The sequence below is a fragment of the Drosophila biarmipes genome, chromosome 3L (genome assembly GCF_025231255.1).
Source record: "Drosophila biarmipes strain raj3 chromosome 3L, RU_DBia_V1.1, whole genome shotgun sequence".
NCBI lineage: Eukaryota > Metazoa > Arthropoda > Insecta > Diptera > Drosophilidae > Drosophila > Drosophila biarmipes.
Window position 1 is genome coordinate 20,358,630 of NC_066613.1, and position 21,058 is coordinate 20,379,687.

A 21,058-nucleotide genomic window follows, 5' to 3' on the forward strand; every position below is an offset into this window, starting at 1 on the left:
TTGGCATTCACATCTAGAAAACTTATTTTTTGTCAAATTTTCGCAAAAAATCAAATTTTCGCAAAAAGTCAAATTTTGAAAAAAAATTCAAAATTTTCGAAATTTTTTAGTTTTTAGAATCAGCCAGGAAACGAATACGATGAATTGCCTAGCTTGTTAGCTATCCAAAACAGTGCGTCTTTTAGGTTTCGGACCACTTTTGACCAAGTTAGAGCAAAAAAGGTAAAAGAGATAAATCGATTTTCCGCCAAAAAACAAGGGTCATAATTTTTGACCCAAAAAACTCAGTATTTTGGGCGAAACAAAAAAAGTAGTGGTCGAAAAATGGAATGGCATACCTTGCTGAACTCGTAATAAAATTTCCAATCAATTGGCATTCATACCTAGAAAACTTATTTTTTGTCCAATTTTCGAAAAAAATAACGATGCTACCCCTTGTAAAAAAATTCAAAATTTTCGAAATTTTTTAGTTTTTAGAATCAGCCAGGAAATGAATGCGATGAATTGTCTAGCTTGGTAGCTGTCCAAAACAGTGCGTCTTTTAGGTTTCGGACCACTTTTGACCAAGTTTTTACAAATCTAGCAGAAAAAATATTTAATTAAAAATTTACCTGGGAAATATAGTCATATAGGCCCAAGTCATATAGTATAGTATTAAGGGTGTATCGACTTATACATAGATTACCCGATTCCTTAGGAATTTTTTTGTGTTCCAACAACCTGGTCACCTCTAAAATACGCCGTCTTACCTTGAACCGCGACATGCCCTCCCCGAAGCTGCCGGCACTAATACCGTCGTCGTCGTCCAGGCTGCTCCCGCCCCCCAGCATGGACTCGTGCAGCTTGGCGCTCGACCGCCGGCCCACGGCTGCCTTGTAGTAGTAGGGCGGATGCTGGTGCCGCCCCACGCCCCCGCCGCCTCCGCCCCCTCCCAGTGCCACGCCCACATTAGCGGCGGTATTGCTGGCGGTGGCGGTGGCGATGACTGAGTCCTCGTAGCCCATCAGCTCGATGGAGGGATGTTCGCATTTGCAGCGGTGCGGCGGAGTGCGATGCCCATGCTGGTGGTGTGGATGCGGATGTGGGTGGATGTGGGAGTGTAGGGAGTGCGGATGTTGCTGCTGCTGCTGGTGGTGGTGTTGCTGCCTGCTTTTGTTGCCATTGTGGTGGCTGTGACTGTTGCTGCCACTCTGATGGGGCGGCTGAGGTGGCGGCGGTATGTCTGCGGGCGTTATATAGATTTTGCCACCCATATTGTCGCCGCCCGCCTGCTTGCTGGGCCAATGGAACTCATCAAATTCGCTTGAGCTGTTGGTCAGTTGGTGTTGCAGCTGCTGGTGTTGCTGTTGCAGCTGCTGGTGTTGCTGCTGCTGCTGATGTTGCTGCTGCTCCCACTGCAATTGTCTTTGCTGCTGTCGCAGGCAGCTTTGTTGTTGCTGCTGGTGTTGCTGATGCTGCTGCTGATGTTGCTGCTGTTGGAGTTGCTGCTGTTGCTTGTGGAAGCGATAATATTGATGATGTGCAGCTGCATTGGCAGTGGCTGGCAGATGATACTTGTTGTTTTTTTCGGCGGGGAGAGAAGGAACACACATAAAATTGGTTTGTGGACGGCATCCTGTTAAATTGCTTTCCCTGTGTGTGGGTACTCCATATGGTGTACATGGTGGTTGGGGGTGTGCAATTGTGGGTGGTTGTAGGTGGTTCGTGGGCTCAAAGCAAAAAGACATCCAACGGCAAACACAAATTGAGGCGCCAACAAAGGGTTAAGCACTAACTACAAGACGGAACACAACACAAAGGATACAAAACAGCGTGGCAGATTTCATTTTCAACCTCTGAACTGGTTGGAGAACATAAAATGTTTTATAAGAGGACTTAAAGTACGATTCTTAAGGCTTCCCCATGAGTTCTTATAAATGCATAAGGTGGCAGAAAAAATACTGTGGATCTCAGCAACAATACAGGATATGTTGGGTAATTTAAAAAGCCAATCCATCTAAATTCAAACTTTTGTATCTAATTAAAAAAAAAGTAAGAACCAAATTTTAGAAACATTTAAAGCTTCAACAAATTTCTTTAAAAATATGAATCGTTGTATTAAAACAAAGTAATTTGGCATTTAACATCTAAAAACCCCTTAAGAATCGTTTACATTTAGCAAAGTGTTTTTAATCTACATAAAAATACTTCAACTAAGGTTATTATAAGCCAGTAAATAAAAGCTTAAAGACCTAATAAAAACGTGCAGAAGAACATCAAACGCAGGGAATTTCTTAAAATAAAGTAGTCTTAATATTAAGGATATATTCGCTTAAAATAAGTGCTTGAGTAAATTTAAGTAGTGCCAACAAAGTTTCGCAAATTACTTAGCTTCACTCAACGTTTCCACCTCAACAAATTAGATCAGCATGAATTCTTAAATCCCCCAACGCAAAAACCACGAAAACTAAGTTATGAAATTTGCGCCAAAGTCGAGTTAAAGTAAACAACAAAATCAAACTTGAAACGAGCCAAAAACTATGGCAGTGCGGGCCAAAAAGAAGAAAATCCCAACCGACAAAATCCAAATAAAACCAATTTGGAGGAGCGAAAAAATGGGAAAATGGACCTAGTGAGCTTTTGCGCCAAATACATTAGCTCGATTTGGTTTGGCGAGTGCGGTGCTCACCGCAATTATTTAATTACACTCGGGCACCACGTAACCGGGGCTCCTGGCCAACTCCCGCCGGATTTTGGGTTTAATCAAAGAGCCAACCAAGTCAAGCACAACACAAAGAGCGCCCCGAACGGCTGAGCGAAACTTTTGTTGCAACTTTTCGGTGCAGCCAAGCAAATCGAGGCGCGACCCCTGACCCCTACGATGCGGTAGGTGGAAAGGGCGGAGGAGTGGGATATAGGGGCTTTGGGCCAGGGAAAGGACTGAGGTGGCAACGGGGACAATGAAGAGGCGCCCACATGCAGGCGACCCCACTTTACTTACATTCAGAAACTACCCGATTCGTATCGCTAATGATGATCAAATAACGACCAAATGTCGACCGCCTCGCTCTCAAACACACAGGCACAGAGAAAAATGGGTTTAAAAAGAAATCTTATTGTGAGACATTATATATAAAGATTAAGTGGATTCTCTTAAAGCAGTGTAACAAAATATTTCTAACTAAACAAATTTGAATTGCTTTATTAAGCTTTTTTCCTCTCTATTACATAAAAAAAATTAAAATAAAAGTGTTTAAAAAGAAATACAAACGTTTATAAAAGTGGCATCTGGACTCTGTTAAAATATTTGTGTACAGAGTTTGCACAATATTTAAGTTATAAGATTCAAATTCATGAAAAGAAAAAAAAAACATCTTTACAAATGAAATTGAAAGGAATCGAACCTTCAAATTTGTTTTGCTAGAAGAGTTTTTGGAGACACCGAAAATAGTGGTAATAAAGTAAACTTAGAAATGGTTTTTAAAATATTCCAACCAAAGGTTGTAAAGTATTTTTTTTTTATTAATATTAAAAATGGTAAAAAGGTTACCTTACAAATTTCTTTCAAACATTCCAACCAATGGTTGTACAGTTTTTTTTTAAATTTTACTAGTATATTCCTGTATTTTTCTCCCAGTGTAGCTTCTCATAGAGACAGACAAAGCGGACACAAAATCGTTAGCCCACTTGGCAGGGCACCAGCAAAATTTTTGCACTCTCGCCCCTTAACTGTGTCACGGCTTCTTTCTCCCTATATCTCCAGTCGCCCAGCCAACGACATCCGACCCCCCACAATCTTCCGATGTCGTCTGGCGTAATGAGCAGTCCTTCGGTTCGCTTTCACGGAGAAAGGGGTTCGGTGTACACAAATGATATGTAAATACCAAACAATTTGCCATGAGCAGTCTGGCCTGGCTGCTTTGAGGTCCTATTTGATTAGTGCTTGATCAGTGCGCCAAAAAGTAGGCAGCGTTTGCCTGATTTTTGGCAGCCCATCTGAAGGATACTCGGGTAACAGGGTAACGAATCACGTTAATTGAGCCTGGCAGCGGCAAAGTGTTGTCATAACTGCGATGCTATTGAGTTGCGGAAAAGAGGGTCAAAAGTTCGTTGAATTGACTTTGTATCTTTAGGGAAACATATATTTTTATATGCCCTAAACGAGATTTTTTTGTGTAATTCAAATGGCTAAAAATATTCTCTGAAGGTTTCCTTATTTTCAATCCCTTTTACAAAAATGTACAAAATCAATTTCAATTTATTTTCAGTACTTGACGTCTTTAAAGTCACAAAACACTTTATGCCTACTCAATAACCCTTCTATAAACCTTCTTTAATCGTATCCTCTCCTCCTAACCCCTTTCAGCTGGCCGAACAACGTTTTCATTTCAGTGAGGAATACGAAAATTAGAATGCGTAGCCATAATAAATTATATTCTTTGACACACAAACCCGCAGACAATCTGTATTTGGGAGTGTGCGTACGTGTGGCAAAACACCTAGATGTAGGCAATAAAATTTCTACAAAATAACCAAATGCATAAATATGTTTTAAGTGCTACGTGAATAACGCCCAGAATTGCCTTAAATGTGCCCATAATTTATGCAAAAAAAAAAAAAACAAGCACACAAGCCCATAGGAAAATGACTGTGGGAAAAATGAATATTCACACAGAAGGGAATGTGGCATCACCTAACCACTTATTATGCCCTCATTCCTTCTCCAAAGGGGCAACTACATATAAAATATGCAGCACAAACAATGGTTTTCGGTAAATAGCCGGATCAAAATGCAACCAAAAATCGGTCTGCAAAAATCATAGCAAACATATATCATGCCAGCAATCAAATACGGAATATGTAAATAAAAGTTGATACTTAAACTGCGTAGGATCAAAGGGTTTCATTACCGTACAATATTCATAGTTTTAAAAGCTTTGAAAGCATGCTTTATATTTCGTGTCAATAATGTGTGAATTGTGTGGATTTGTTTGGAGTAACTCGGGTTTTTTGGGGTTTTATTTAATTTTTTTTCGCTTGTAATAAAGGTTGTTAAGGACCATTACTTACCTGATCGCTTTGTGCTGTTTCAGTAACCGAAACATCATTACCAGACATTTTATCGGATTTTAATTACTCAGCTTTCGGCGTCTAACTTTGCATTAAGCTTTAGTTTGTAGCTGCGTAAAAAAGGGGGAAAAATGTTTTTTTATTGTTAAACAAATTTATTGGATGTTTCATTCAGTTTCCAGTTCGGCAATTCTCGTTCTGCATTCCGCGAATATTTCTTCGACATTTTTACGTATTTATTCTGACGTTTTAGCAATGATTTATTGCACACATTTTATTTGCACTTCACATATTTTCAAAAATGTTCACATCTGTTCTCGAGCGTTTTTATTTTGGGTTCGTTTTTTATTGCAATTCTAATTGTGGTCTCAATTGTTTTCTGTTTAGTTTTTATTTTGGCGTTAAGAGGTGCTTGGTTACAATTTAAACCCAGTAGCAGTTTTTTAGCTTTGTATTTATGTAATAACAGAGAGTCTTATATATTTAATATGATTTTCATTCCTTTGATGACACACGCTCACCAAGGCCCCAAGTAATTTATCCCAAGAAAATAACTGCTGCCTGTCGCTTAATGCAAATTAAACAATTTAAATGAGCAAACAAACAAAACCAAGACCGAAGAAAAATCGAATCGAGGAAGCAACGAAGACAGACCCAGAAGTTTTTGTGGCAGCCACACAAAAAACGCAGACAGGCCAACTGCGCATTGCACATAACTCGTAACTCATACGCCCCGTTGTACAACGAGAATGGCCGCGTTTATAAACGTTTGTTTGCCTGCTTGTTTGTTTGTTTGTTTGTCAGTTGGTTGGTTTGTTTGCCCGCCTGGCTGCGGTTTTTCAATTGTCAGTGCCAAAGCGCACGAAGCGAACCCAAGAGCCCAAAAAACACAGAGGAAAATGGTGCGGGGATACAAGTGAAAAAAAGTTGAAAAAAAACTAAAATAAATAAGAAATACCAAATAAATTGAATTGCGTAGCCGACTATAAAGAGACAGCCAGCGTAGGTGAGCGGAGCAAAGCCAACTGGAAGCGAAGATAAAGGCACAGCATCCCCCACGGGGAATGGTAACGAAAAGTACAAAATACAAGAAAAAAGCCAGTAAACAAAAGCAGAGCAGGACAAATGTGATAAATGTGCTGCGACCTCTGTGGTAATGTGCATAAAATATATTTCTAAATTGTCAAACGGCAGACGGCAGATAGCGGCCAAGAAAAACTTTGAAGTTGTCGAAAGAGGTCGGAATACAAGATGTGATTGTATTTCGATTATCTGGATTTTCCATTTGGAGCAGATGCTGAGAGCCTTCTGTCTTCAATTGCTTGAATTTCTTTTGGTTTTATACCGGGCTTTTCAATACAACAGCTTATTCAAAAGATTTGAGTTAAATAAATAAAAATATATTTAAAAAAAAAATAATAAATGGGGAACTAAGTGAATATTAAATTTGGACTTTATTAGGGTTTTTACTTTTTAATTACCCATTTGTTTGTAAAACTCTGTATGCAATAAAATTGTAAAACTTACAATACACGCAAAGAGTTTATCTTGCTTTGTTTTAGGAGCTCCTTAAACTAAACAAATACCCCACTTTACCTCCTAAGGACTGTCTATCCATTAAGTAAATTTACAACTGACCAAGGCAAACCAGTATGTATTTGTTGAAAAAGGCCCATTTAAGTTCCTTAGCTTGCGGTTGAGCCGGAATTTGATGTCCTTTAGTGGCGGTCACATCTGTTGGGCGGCCTAAGTGCATTAAATATTAATGAGTTTAAAAGCGGCCAGTAATTTGTTGTCCCTAAATGAGGGATAGCCATGCCCAACTGACAAATCGCCGGTCTATTGATATGGATTCGAATTTTTCCTCCTGCGGAACTTGTCTGCTAATCCCACAGATGCAATGTGCTCGACGAACTATTTGATTTCTCATCTGTGCATTTGTCAAGTGCGAGAACAAGAAATTGCAAGTGGCAACCGACAGGCAGCGGATGGCCAAGCAAACAAACGCCTGGGGAAAATGGGGGAAAAGCCAGCAGAAGTTTCATCAATTTTACACAATCCACTTAACTTGAAAAGCCAGAGGGCAGTCACTCACAGCAACCGAGAGGGATAGATATCCGTGGATGAGTATTTTCTATGTTCTTCAATTCATTTGAATTTCCGTTGGGGCAATGACTGGCAGCACTTGCTGCTAATTACTATTTCTAAGATAAATTTCAAAGTTTATAGTTGGAAAACAACAAAATTTATATTTATTTAACACATAGATTTAGATTTTTACTTTTGGATAAATGATAAAATTCGAATTATTATATTACGTTTTTGGGCTACATCACTTAAGATAAACGAATACGATACTTAAGCAGTGTGAAGACGACAAAGTCGTTAATTAACAAATATACAGACACTATTAGGAAACATTCCACACCATTCCGTTTGGCGGGACTAAGGAAAATGTTGACCAAGCCAGTTAGTACGTTGGACACTATAAAGTGGGTCAGTCCATTCATATTGAGGCTCTTGACATAGGTGGGTAGGTTTTCGGGGGTTTCCTTACTATTCCTTCCAAGCTCCAAAAACAGAAAGATATTTTTGACACATGCTTTTGAAAGGAGCAATTCAAAGATGTAGGCATAAATAAGTACAAGGCTCACGCTGATGGCAAACACCCAGAAAACATAGCCAAAATTGAAGGTTACACGACAAATGTCCCAAAAAGGAATAGTTAGGAGGGCTATTGCCCAGCTGACAAGCGACATTTCTAGCATTCTTTTAAACTTGCCACTTAGCTGGCTGTAACTCAAGTGATCAGTATCAGTATACCACTTGGAGAAGCACATGCTCAGCATATAGAGAGCCGCACAGCCATTAAGGGAGCTGAAACCTTCGCGATTGGCACTGACGAATCCCTGTCTCTTCTCCTCATAATCCATCACCAAATCGGAAATACCCAACTGCAGCACTAGTTCATGGAGTGAAAGTAATCCCAAAGAAAGTCCCAAAAGTTGCATATTCGATTTGGCCAGTAAGCTATATACACTGCCCAGCAGTTTGGTGAATCCCAGAATAAAGAAAGCATTTAAGTCACGGCCATACTCAGATTCTTCTTGAACATTTCCACTGAGGTAAAAAAATAAGTTGCGGGCTAGTCCCAAGATCATCAAAGATACCACTGATCGGGGCAGCATCCTCAAATCGGAAAAATTCCTGGCACGACGAGAGACCAAGCCCATGATCACCGCAAACAGTCCAATGCCCATGTCCATGGCAGAAGTTCCGAAAAACACACTCTTGGTGAACTCATCTGGAAAGCTCCTAAAGTCCACGGCCAGGATGGCGACACTGGTTCCATTGTAGGCAGTGGCTCTCATTAGAGAAAATACCAAAGGCCTTTTGCCGATCTCAAACACATGGGTTTTTGAAGGGCAGCTAGTTCTAAAAAGGTGACCCATAATCACTATAGATATTATAGCACAATAAATATAACTATAGTCGCTGCCCACGGTGGCAAAAATCACGGTTGGCAGTCCAATGATAATAAATTCCATTAGAAATCGCCAGGCTGAAAAGGTTGGCATATGCCCACAAAGGATCCAAGATAGGATGAAGCCCAATGTGGTGGGCATTATGGATAGGAAGCTCTCCAAACATTCTATGAGCAAATAGGTATCCACTACCGTCAAGTCATATTCTGAGATCTCCTCCTTATTCTCATTCTGATCGGGTCTTATATGCATGGTGAATGAGACTTGAATTTAAATAATAATTAAACTCGTTAATACATTTTAAAAAGCAACGCGAAATGCGAGGTTATCTGATTAATGTACAATGTATAAAATACATTTTGTTTAACTTTGATTTGAAAAGCAAAAACCACTTGACTAAATAAAACAGTTTATAAAAAATAGTTGAGGTATAGAAAGAGACACATTTAGCTAATGCCTTGAGAAGTCCATAAAAAACCATTTTAAAATTTTGCTTCATCCACTGTTATGATTTCTAATTTTTAAAGCATATGCATAACTGATTGTCAGCCCAAGTTCTAACGATCCATACCTTGAAATACAAGTCAATATTAACTGTCAAATATAGTTGCCTACAACGTTTTTAGAACCCTTTCGATTTATTCGGGAAAACTTGGCTCGTCATTTTTAAAATGTCCTCTTCCGGAACGGACATTTTGGATATATCGGAGGAGGGGGAGGAGGAACAGTCGCAATCTTCCGCTCCGTCGCCCGAGAGTCCCAATCAAAATCTTCAGGCCAGTCAATCGGATACCTTTTCGCCCTCGGTGTCGATCTCCTCGGTGGAAGGCAGCCAGGCTTCGGGATCCGGAGAGTCCGACATTCCTCAAGTCAGAAGACCTTTTAGTAGGTTCAGACGTTGGCTGGATACCATGCGATCGACAAGAGCCACTACCAATTTGAGACCCCGTCGATCGGCTTCGTCAACACCATCGACGCCATCACCAAGACTATCTTCATCATCGTCGGATATGGAATATCCAGTTCCGATTTTCAACGGTACTGGCGCTCCTATTCGTTTCCGGCGCTCGAACAGAGAGCTCCTAACTCGCCGGATCTCGACATTTATGGCGGACGAGGGCGAGAGTCCTCCTCGACCACGCTTTCGTAATCGTCGTCTTCAGGCCCGAGCTATGGCCCAATATCGGGCTTCGGCTCAGGCTCGAAGGATGCGAACTGGAGTTGGAGCCTTCACCGAAGAGGATTTCAGGTCTATGGAGCGCTTGCCAGCGGGTGCCTTCGCCCAGATCCCCCGACGGGGGAACAGCATGAGCGACTGCAGCCAGTGCAGCAGCGATGAGGAGGAGAACAAAGCCAAGGCCACCAATAAGAAGCCACCGATTTCCAGTCATCTGGCTGAATGGTTGTATCCAGTTTAAAACATTTGCTAAAACTCTTTCAACGTTGGTCTGTTAGACTAAAAAAATATGGTTTTCATTGCTAGAGAGTTGGATAGTTGTCACAGGGTTTTCTATACCAAAAATTCAAAATTTATACACTTCAATCTGTTATAAAAAAAATAGTATTACCCAGAAGACACTTTTACCATTGAAGAGATTTATCCAATTACTTAAATGCATTCAAAAGTAAATATTAAACAATGTTTACGAGATTTATTTCTGAGCTCTGCTAAAAATGCTAACAACTAACCCCAGAATAATAACATTAGAAGGAACAAATTGACCCGTACTTGACTTCGTTCCCTCAACTGCTGCTCACTTAAGCTAGCAAAGATCCTTTGTAAGTCTCCTGGAATGGATAACAACTCGAAGGAACTTGCTTTCAAGCTGCCGCCACGGCTGCTGCTACTTGTTGAAAGTCTTTAAGGTCCTCTCAACCGGCGGCAAGCTTTTCTCCATTGTTTTCCCCAGTTTTCCCAAGCAGCCGCTGCCCCTTCATAGGGGAAAGTGTTTATATGCAGCTGGGGTGGTGGGAAGTTGGAAATAATAATGAATTTGCGGCATGCCACACAAACACTTGCTGCGGCCGCAACATGCGCCAGATTTTAGCTCCGGATATCAGCAGTAGCTGTAGCTGCACATGCATCAGCTCCGGCCGGAGTCCAATCCGACACCGAGAAAAATATTTCAACATTTAATTGAGTGTTCATTTTATTTCAATTGGAAAAAGGAAAAGAAGGAAAAACATATAACAACCAGGAATATCTTTCCTAATTTTAAACAGAGACAAAAATATTTGTTTTTCACAACTGTATCTTTAAAAGTCGAAAAGTCGATAGTATATATAAAATATTTTGTGTGTCGTTTTTGTGCTTAAAATATTTTTATTATTATTATGTATTTCCTTAGAACCTGCATTTAAGAAATGGGTTTCTAGTGTTGCAAAAGACAAATTTCCCTTTGGGTTCTTGAGATAGGCTCTTGTTTTCCAGTGTTTACTCAATGGTATCGCCACTATCCACCCCCTCCCCCACCCCGTTGGTCTTTCCTTAACCCACTGTGCGGCATGTGTGGCAGCTAATATGTTGGCTTGGCAGTGTCGCCTCTTGGAGCCGTTGAAAAATGCACTGACATGTGCCACAGCTGCTGCTAACCCCCTAGACCCCCTAGACCCCCCTTTGTCCTCTTTCCCCCCTTTTTTTTCCCCATTTTCACCACCCCCATGAAACAAATGCACAGGGCGTGGGCGGTTGCGTGTGCTCTTCAACGGGGGGCGTGTTGATGCGCTGAACAATAGCTATAAAAAGGATTAACTTGCATAACAAAAGAGATGCCTAGGGAGCTGAGGAGGGGGCATGGAGAAGGCAGGGCCTGGCATATAAATTTCAACAACGCACCAAACCGAAGACTCGGCATTGGTCGAGTTCCAAATTTATAGCCCACACTTCTCTGTCTCATACTATTTTACCCCACCATATGGTTTTAAGTTCCTTCCATTGTTTAACTGCAGCTTGCCTAAAGAATTATTAGTTAAGTTTTTGGCGTGACTACATATCAGTTAATGAGCTTATAGTTGATTGGTGGCTTTACACAACGCTGCTATTATTGGTAATAATACCTCTAAAAGGTATCATTAAAATTCTTAAATTCAGAACCGGGAAAAAAGTGTTTTATTATAGAAATACTTAGGAATTTAATCTTATTTCAAATAAGATAACACTTATAGGTTGAAATAACAATCCTTGGACTTATAAAAATTTTAAAGGACATTGTTTCTAAGATTTAAGGATAATTTTATGTTATCTTTAATAAAAATATTAAAATATAAAACAATTAATCTTCTTTTAACCCATAGGAGTTCTCTTTATCCTTATGTTTTTTTTTTCTATTGGTGTTCAAGAACCAACCATATTGGTTTGTACTACTTAGACTATCAAAAATAATATTCTATTGTCGGTGGCTTAACACTTCCGTATCCGAAACCGCTTTAACCCTACTGCACCATCTTAACCCTCATCCGAGGCTTGGCCTTTTGTCCATCCCTGTGGCGCCTGGTCGAGGAAGACAGCATTTCAGTCAACTGCAACTGCTGCAATTTCTCATTTTAATAAAAATGCAAATGTCTCCGGCTGAGGAAAGTCAAGCTAGCATCATGCTGTCGCTTACTATTATCGCTATACCCCTCTCCCTTGCTCTCATGACGTTCTGTCTCTCTCTATCGCCAGCATTCTTTGCCCATATTAAACGCCAGCAAAGTTTTCGATTTTACGGTATAACGAAAATAAAAGCAAGAGCTCACAAAAAAAGAAAGCAGGAACGACGACGAAAACCGGCAAGACAAATAAGTTTTCAATAAGGTCCTTAGGAATGTTAAAGGGAATGAGAATAGAGGATTGCACTCAGCTGAAGGTTGAGTAAAACAATGTGTCAGTTTACAGCTGTCAGGCCCTAGGGACATATAAGCCGCCCCTTGCTCCCATTCTCCCACCCTCTGTGTGTCCCACTCCTTCCGGTCCTGTTGCTGATTCGCTTTTAAAGTTGCGGCCGCCAGATGGGGCTGCACTATTTCCGGTTTGCAGTGGTGACAAACGATATTATCGATATCTTAAAAATACAACGCTCAAAGGCATTTCTATAAAATATAGTTTGACAATGAAAAGGTAATTATTTAAGGCAAGATGAGTATACCATCATTGGTGAGAAGTAATGCTTGCCAAATATTTTCTTTTGTCAATTGACATTTCCTACCCTTCATTTTAAATCCGATTACCAAGAGATTTTTTGTTTTTGTTTTAAGCATATCGGGCTAAAAATAGTTCGCTCTGTCCACACCCTCACACATCAGGCATCAAAGCCGTGCGGGCCGGGCTTAATTAATCTAATTGAAATAATGCCAGCGCCAGGCGAGAGTCGCACATATGGCCAGCTTACGGGCACTAACAATGGCTTAGGACAATGCCGCCTCCCTATAAAGTAGATCCCCGATTGCATCTGGATGGGGACTCTAAGCAACAAAAGGTTCTTTGTTCTCGGCGAGGTGGGTGCGGGACTTGAAGTGCACACTGCTTTAGATAGCCAAGCTGGCATCTACTTAATTGGAAATCTCGTTAACGGCGCCACTTTAAGTGGCGGGTAACCCCTGGTTAATACCACTCACTCGGGCCTCTGGTATTTAATAAAAATATTTATAATGAAAAAATTTAATTACCTTGAGTGTAAAGCTTCCTCTGTCACATGTCTATTTTCGTTCTTCTTTCATCGCTTTACGCAGCTACATATAAACAGGTTTCTATAATTATTTTTCACAAAACATTGTGATGTGGATTTCATTTGGTGGTGAGAGCACCTTGTTTTTGTATAGAAATTCCAAGGAAACCGTCTTTGTCAACCTAATATTTGTTATCTTATAATGATGAATACCTATGAAACCACAAAACGTACAGTGGGGGAGCTCATAAAAATATACAAGAAAATATATATATTTTGACCTAGCATAGTTACTTTTATATTATAGATTTTATTACATTATCTAACGACACGTACTAACATTTTTCCACACACTTTGATTTGGATTTTAGAACCCCGAGATATTAATTTTTTCCGGAAACCTTACAGCTTTGACAAAGGAGATGGATCTGCAGCTCCCTGGCTTGGTTTTTTCTCCTTGGTGTCCTCAACCTTGCCCACAAATTTTTCTACCGTGGTGACGACTCTATCGACATTGCTGCCCACGAACTGGATGAGTGTTACCCGGTTCTTGATGATCAGAAAGGTGGGCATGCTGCTGACCTCGTACTGAATGGCCAGATCTTCGTTCTGATCGACGTCGATCTTGAGGATTAACATTCGCCCAGAGTATTCCGTTGCCAGTTGCTCTAGACGGGGCCCAATCATCGCGCAAGGACCACACCAAGTGGCATAGAACTCGACGAGAACGTATTTGTTGGCCCCCGCATCCTCGATGAGCTTGTCGTAGTTGCTTTTCGATTCTACGACGATCACTTTCTTTTGCCCATCCATAGGTAGTCCCCGAGATAGCAACTAAGCTTTCAAATTTATTAACAATTTGTCAACACAAAAATTTTGATTTTTTCCTGAGTTTTCCTGTAATATTTTAGAAGGTGTTGAAGAGCAAGTGACAAAAGGTTCTTAGCCAGTTGGGAATCCTAACGCATGCTCTTCCCATCTTGCTAATGGACGTGTCTTTGTTTTTAATGGTGGGCGTTTGAGGGTTTACACCTTTTTTGTTGGAGATTTTTGGTCTTACGACAAGCTTTGAGTGCCCTTTTCAGTGAAAGAAAAACCAAGAGCTTTGGTAAACATCTTAAGACAACACCCAAAAATATAGAAAGTAGCAAAAATTGATATCTTAAGTAATTGATGTACAAAATTTTAAGAATCACAGATTTTTTAAAATATTTATTTCCGCCATTTTGTTTTACTTCTACCTTCTATCAATAGGTTGCTTTGGAACAAACTCTTAAAGTGGCTTAAAAGCGATTTTTCCTTTTTGTTTTTCCACTTTCTTGGCATTTTTCATAGTGCTGGCAGCTTGTTTGGCTTGTCTTGCATTTGTCACAAATTAAGACAAATGCACCGCAGTATCTTGAGTGTGTTTAAGTCGCCCACGCCCCCTTCAACTTTTCTTGCTACACATTTGCTTGCTACACAATGGGGGCGTTATCTCCTGAGTGTGTTTGCCTAAGCCTTTCTCTCACGGCCATTTTCGCTTTCTTTTCTTGCTGCCCTTTTCCTGGCACTTTTTGTACTGTGTGGGATTTTGTTCACGTGGCTGTTTGCGGTCTAAGCCCGCTTCAAGTGTATCTTTCAGTTGATTTTAAAATTCTCTTCGCTGGGCTCTTTAAGCTCTTGGCACTTGACATTGGGATACTCGTTGATAATCCGGTGGCTGTATCTGGTTGCACTTAGCGAAAAGGTTTCAGTTCTCTCGTTGATTGTGTCATACAAAAAAAGGGTAATGAAATTCTGGAATTCATGCCACTTTTTCGATTTAATGTTTTGATTGATAGATAAAAAGGTGTCACATGTACAAGACTATTTTCTTCAGTTTTTATTTTTTAAAAAGTATTTAATCTTCTTCTTCAAACAATGAAAAAAAAAACAAATGACGGTATCTTTTTATATTTTTTTAAGTTTCCTAGAAATGTTTCATTGATTTAACCCATATTTAATATTTGTATAGACATGCAGAAAATTGATTTTTTAATTTATTTTTAAAGACTTTTAAAATTTTACAAAAATGTTGTATTATAATATTTTCTCGTGTTCCTTTTTTTCCGTGGCTTTACCTACGACTTTCATAACCTAATGAGCGGCGCTTAGCGACGAAACGAAATGGAATGGAACGGAAATGGGTGCCGCAGTGGTGCAACATGTTGTGCAATCAGTTCAACATCCGGTAGTCGCAAGGATTTTCGGTCCCGCCAGCGAAAGTGCTGACCTCGCAGCGCGCAGCTCGTCGAGAATGCGAAAGGTAGTAAAAGGCCGGGCATGGGAATAACATAGGCATCCGGCGAACATATTTCTATGCTATATATCCGTGCTTTTGATGGAGTACTCGGCGAGTGGAATAAGTCACGTAGCTGGCAAGACAAATTGCTTCGAGTGCACGAAACATACTCGTGGACTTTCAGTTTCCTCGGGCTAGTCGGTTATGCGGTTAGACAGTTATTTTTATTGCGCATACGCCATGTGGCCGGCATGCAGAATAAATACATGGCTATATGTACGCGTTTTTCGGTCAACTAGTAACTGTATGGGGCCAAAATAAGGGCTAGGATTATTGTCACTCTTGGCACAAATCAAATTTTCCTGTCTGCGTATCACAAGATCCGGAATTCGTGATGGATTTTCTTTTGGTTTAAGTGCGACAATTTTACGTTGATGGTTGTTGTTTGGCCTACACACACACGCACACATTACACCCCGCTCGAGGCCATAAAACCGCCAGGAAATCTGAGAAATTTGTCCGTCATAGTGTGAAGTTTTGAGATAAAGCCAGATATGCCAGCTATTTGCTGGCCCCCCTAAGTATGCTATTCTCAGGCTTTCTGTAGCATGGCTTTCCAGCTTCACAGCTCTTGGCCAGCAGGTCAGCAGTTGGTTGTGTGCGGTCCAGGCCACATAATTGGCTTTTGTTTTTCGAAACAACAACGCCCGAAACGGTGTTATGGAGCACGTTTAAGCATGTCAATGCCAGATGCTGGCTGACAAAATGATGAACAATCCGTACACAAAACACAGAAAGCACGGGACATGCCCAAATACCAGCACCTACACCAAAACGGCAATTTCAGTTAACAAGTTTATGAGCTCCGTCGTGCGACAATGAAAGTCTCGTGCATTTGGATTTTAGAGTGCGTCGTGGGCTGGGACAAAGGGCCCCCACTTCCTGCCACTCTTATTTCCGCTTCCTGTTTTGCGACACTGGCGGAAACCCACTATCATTCATTAGGGACTTAGCTCGTAAATGGTTTTATTAAGACTTGGATAAAAAGTGTTGAATCATTAAAAAATATTACAAAATGAAAATAATTTTATTTGTAGATTTTTTAAACACTTTTATTATATTTGGTAAATTAATAAATCTTTTAGTTATTTTGTAAGCTATCAAAATAGGGTTTTAGATTTGTATGTATTTTCGTTTAGGAAAGCTAAAGCTTAATATTTTTATAACTAACTTGATATAAAATAAGAAAGCTTAATGAATTTTTGTACATAGTTTACCAAGTAGCATAATTTAATTTTTTTCTTTTCTATTTATTTTTAAAATAATAATTTTTATTTTACTTAAATTATATACCATTTTTTTCTGTGTAGCATTGCACACTTATTTGCCTGCCTGGCCGAACACAATATGCTTCCCATTCGTCCCTGCCACGAACGCCTTTTGTCAACGAAAATCCCCTGAAAACACAAGCAAATTTTATTTGCTGCCAAAAATGTTGATGCTCGAACCGAGGCTGAAAATTTTCCCCGTTTCCCGGGCTCTCCGCCTGGGCTTTTCCCCCGTAGTTCCTGTTGTTATGGTACTGGGTTCTGGTACTCCTGAGTTCGAGGCTCACCCCTAGCCACATGACAGTTGGCATTTGGCGGTGCTGAGCCTTGTAATGAGCTTGGGCGTGTGGAGCGAAGGATGTGCTTTTGGGGGTTCTTGAGGGCGAAGGATAAACAGGAGTAACAGGAGGCGTTGGCGCATAAACAGGACTACAAACACGTCCCTCTGCTTGGAGCATTCACAGTTTTTACAAGCTGCTAATGTGGGCCCGACTCTGGTTGGTTTTTCGGTTCGTCGTGGCCCAAGTGTGAATGGGATTTGCATCCGCCTGCTGAATTTGGCAGGCTGAAGTCCTTTTATGTTCGGGCTTTGGCGAGAATCCGCAAATTGGATGGCTGCAACTCATTGGAATTGCTTCATTCAGGCGCAGACTTGGCGGGGTACTTATCGACCCATGTAACTGGGGCCGACTGTACTTAGCGGCGTGACAGTAGGCCTACTTTATTCTTTTGCCAGCATAGCCGCAGGATTTTCTGGTAGCTTTCCCTTGGCTTACTGGATTTGAGGATCAGAATCCTTTACGCAAAAACAATACGAAGTGTTTTCATGAAACTTGACGATATTTTATTGGGTAATTCACTTTCTGAATTGGTTACCTTTCAATAAAAATATTTTTAAATTTTCTTTATAATTTTATTAACCTCTTTTATTTTCCTTTTAACAATCCCTATCGTTTTAATATCGTCAAATAATCAATTGACTTTAAATTGATAACTTTTGCCATTGGTAATCGACTTTTGACGTGACTGTACTTGACGCAGATCGTTCTGCATCTTGCTAAAAGTTTCTTTGCCCCCATAATTAATCACTTTAAAATGCAAATATTTTGCCAATACTTGGCCGACAGCTTGCAAAATGCCTCAATAAACTAAATGCCACAACCAGCCAACTTCAGCTCCCTAAGCAGCTTTCCTCCGAGGCCCTTCACCACTTTTCAGGCCCCTTAACCCTCGGCTCGGGCAAAAGTTTCAATCAATCAAATGCCATGATAGAAATCATCAGCAGCAGCAGCAGGAGGCAGTGAGCAAAAAGGATAAAGGCAGTTGAGCAACTCCCAACAGAGCTCATGAGTGGCATAAAAACCACATGTGCCTTAACATTTTACGTCCCAGATGGTGGAAGAAGTAGCTCTTTTCCCGAATGGGTTGCCCTTGTCGGGGTCCTGTTTCTGCTCCATCTCCACCTCCATCTCCTTGGTCTCGCTTACTTTCCCGCTGCCTAACAGGCTGCGTCAACAAACTAAACCACTTTGAAATTAACACGTTACATTGACATTGACAGCTTTATGCGTGCCATGCCAAGTGTCGCTGAAACTAGGAAGTGCTGCAGGAGCACGCTGAAGGAACAGGATCACACTCAAAAGAATATGAGTGAATTTAGGCAACGTTTTAAAAGGAAATTCTAGAGAAAAGGAGTTTTCCACTACCTTAACATCTTCTACTTTGAGTAAAATAAATAATTCCTAAGTTGAAGAATTCCTTTTTTTAGATTTATATTTATATTCTAACGATTTGCTTTTACAAACTAATAAATATTTATAAAAATAGATAATTAATAAGCTACTTTTTTGTTTTTAAAATAATGTCTTCCGTTCATTATAGATAATTACAATTAATTTGGATTTAACCAAAAAAATTACCTTAATCAAAGACCTAGTTTTTTAATTTTAGAAAAGAGATTTTAAATATAAATAGTTTATTGAATGCATATGCTAAGTTGATTAAGTTGAAAATAAGTAAAATGTATAAAAAATAAATAAAATATTTGTGAGTGAAAAGTGGTGGGTAATTATTCTGAGTGCAACTCCATGATGAGGCAATGGCAAGCTGTCATTTACTGAAGTATCGCTGGAAGCTGGGTGGGAAAAATCCGGGAAAGGGGCTCGCACAAAAGCGGAAGTTGCGCAAAAAAGGCAATTTCCGTTCGGTGGTGTGGGCGGCCGAAGATATGCCAAAAAGGGGCAAAGAAGAGTAGAGGGCTGGGGGGCATCTGCCACCCCACTCGCGGTGGCATCTCTCGCGGGCTCAGGAATTACCAATTCAAATGTCACGCCATGCCAAAACACTTCATGTGGAATTAAATTCAATGTCAATTGGTCTGCCGCCTAACGAGAAGTTTACGCGGATGCTGCTTGAATTCGAATGTACGAAGCCCTAACCCATTAGTTACCCGGCAAGGTTAAGGCGTCGGGGCTCTCGAGGACCCTTTAAGACTGCCACCGAAACCCTTGCAATTGTAAGCCTCCATTTGCTGCTTTTTCCCAACCCGAACCCAAACAATTTTTCAACTTCCCCCATTCTTTTTACTTTACTCTGCGCTTTTTTTTTTTAATTTCGGTGCGTGCTTGAACTGACCCAACAGAATTTATGTTTGGCCGGGCTAAACCCCACCTATACGCAATAGGGGTAAAAGCAAAAATTAGTCAGAGAGCCTTGGGGCCCGGGGGCTTGGAAAAGTGCAAGTGCTGCAAAAGCAAACTGTGCGGAAATATTTAAGGACTGGAGAGCTCTCGGGTTCGTTTGTTCACGGGCTCCCACAGCTGTTTGCGATAATTGGAGGTGCTCGAGGAGAACTGGGGAACGCAATCTACCCGCAACACGAGTAGGTATTGCCCAGATTATTTCTGGTTGGGTCCCCGATAGGGAGCTGTCGTTGGGTTTCTATCGGGCACACAATCTTTATAGATGATATATGGAGCGATGTGACGCGGCACTTTCAACTATCAGTTGTAAAAGCGAAATTGACGGCTTATAACTGGCAGCCAAAGTCTTTGATTATGGAATGCGGCATAACTTGAGTTTTGAAAACTACAATGGAACTATGTGTATAGTTGTAGTGTTACTGGGCTCCTATATAAAAACTATAAAACACCCTTTTGTATGTAATATTTTTATATTGAAAATTATTATTTAAAAAAGCTAAGTTTTTGTAAAAATTTTAAAATATCTTTTATAAAACAACTGGTAAAATTTGTTTTTACAGAAATGTCATTATATATTAAACATATTTTAAAGAACTCAAGGTCAAACCATTTCAAACGAATCATTTCATTTTATAATAAATATTTTTTAAACTATGAAATTTTGAAAATAATAGGTGATAGATTTATAGAATTATTAAAAAATATTTCAGCAAACAAAAGGGCGCCAGAACTAAAACCAAACGCACAGACCAACATTCTGAATATTTTATGCAGCCCATGCCAGCGGGTTCTTTCCTGCAACTTTTCATGGGCTCTTTATGCCTTGTGTCCCTATAGTAAAAGTGAATTATATTGTACGAAAGTCTTTCGTTTGGGGTTATTTGAGGATTTGATTGCCTTTTGATTCTCGTTGTAGTCGCTTTGCCATTCGCCCCCGCAGACACAAAAATCCAAACAATAGATTTGTTGCCTCAGCAATTTGTTTATATGCAATAAATTTTTTGCAAATCAACGATAATGCAATTTATTTGCGTACATCTTATTTTCCCCTGGCCTCTTTGATTTCCCTTTTTCATTTGCATTTGGAATACTTTCCTTTTGTGCGAAAAAAATGTTCACTTTATTGGAGGTCAATGTGTCTGCGTTTTTTGGGTGAAGATTTACGAGTCCCAGTGTCCTATTTTTTCGTAATAATATTTCAAGAGTGTGCATTGGGCCATTTACTTTTTTGTCGCTGCCGCCGGCTGTCAATTTGAACAAGAATAAATATTGGCGGAAAATATTTGTATTTTAATTATGTCGTAAATTAGTCGAGTGAGCGCAAAATGTAACAAATTAAGAAGAAAACAGTTAGAGAAAGAGTTCCCATAGATAGATAAAAAATTTAAAAAATATATATTTTTGGCTTATGAAGTATACATCGAAAAAGAAATATTTTCCTAATTGCATAATTTAGTTATAATTTGTAGTTTTAATAGCACATAAACAGAAAGCACTAGGCTTGAAACCCTGCCAAATGAAGGCCTTAAATCCCCTTTGGGGGGTCACTTTTTAAGCCTAAACATTCCGTTTTATTGTGCTCAGT

The 21,058-nt window shown here is 40.0% G+C and overlaps 3 protein-coding genes across 6 annotated transcripts in view; 1 reads left to right on the forward strand and 2 right to left on the reverse strand.

Annotated features, from left to right (window-relative positions):
* Positions 1–21,058, reverse strand: part of LOC108035068 (venom dipeptidyl peptidase 4) — a 79,892-nt gene that overhangs the window by 8,150 nt on the left and 50,684 nt on the right. The window contains exon 2 of one of the 4 annotated variants that reach the window (XM_017110459.2): positions 5,050–5,159. The exons of 2 other annotated variants lie outside the window; for them this stretch is intronic. In XM_017110459.2, coding sequence (XP_016965948.1) covers positions 5,050–5,097 — 48 coding nt within the window. In that variant the 5' untranslated portion in view covers positions 5,098–5,159. Of the gene's footprint in view, positions 1–749; positions 1,608–5,049; positions 5,160–21,058 lie in introns of those variants that run through there. One more of the 4 variants, XM_044095336.1, reaches the window with a different exon arrangement.
* On the forward strand, positions 9,112–10,189 carry LOC108035069 (uncharacterized). Its single transcript, XM_017110461.3, has one exon. It carries the CDS (start codon positions 9,206–9,208, stop codon positions 9,950–9,952), a length of 747 nt encoding a protein of 248 aa, XP_016965950.1. The 5' UTR covers positions 9,112–9,205; the 3' UTR covers positions 9,953–10,189.
* On the reverse strand, positions 13,437–14,120 carry LOC108035074 (thioredoxin-2). Its single transcript, XM_017110467.3, has one exon. It carries the CDS (start codon positions 13,991–13,993, stop codon positions 13,583–13,585), a length of 411 nt encoding a protein of 136 aa, XP_016965956.1. The 5' UTR covers positions 13,994–14,120; the 3' UTR covers positions 13,437–13,582.

What these genes read in the sequence shown, in the direction of transcription:
- LOC108035069 (XM_017110461.3), top strand. Translation starts at nt 9,206, where the DNA reads ATGTCCTCTTCCGGAACGGACATTTTGGATATATCGGAGGAGGGGGAG.
- LOC108035074 (XM_017110467.3), bottom strand. Translation starts at nt 13,993, where the DNA reads ATGGATGGGCAAAAGAAAGTGATCGTCGTAGAATCGAAAAGCAACTAC.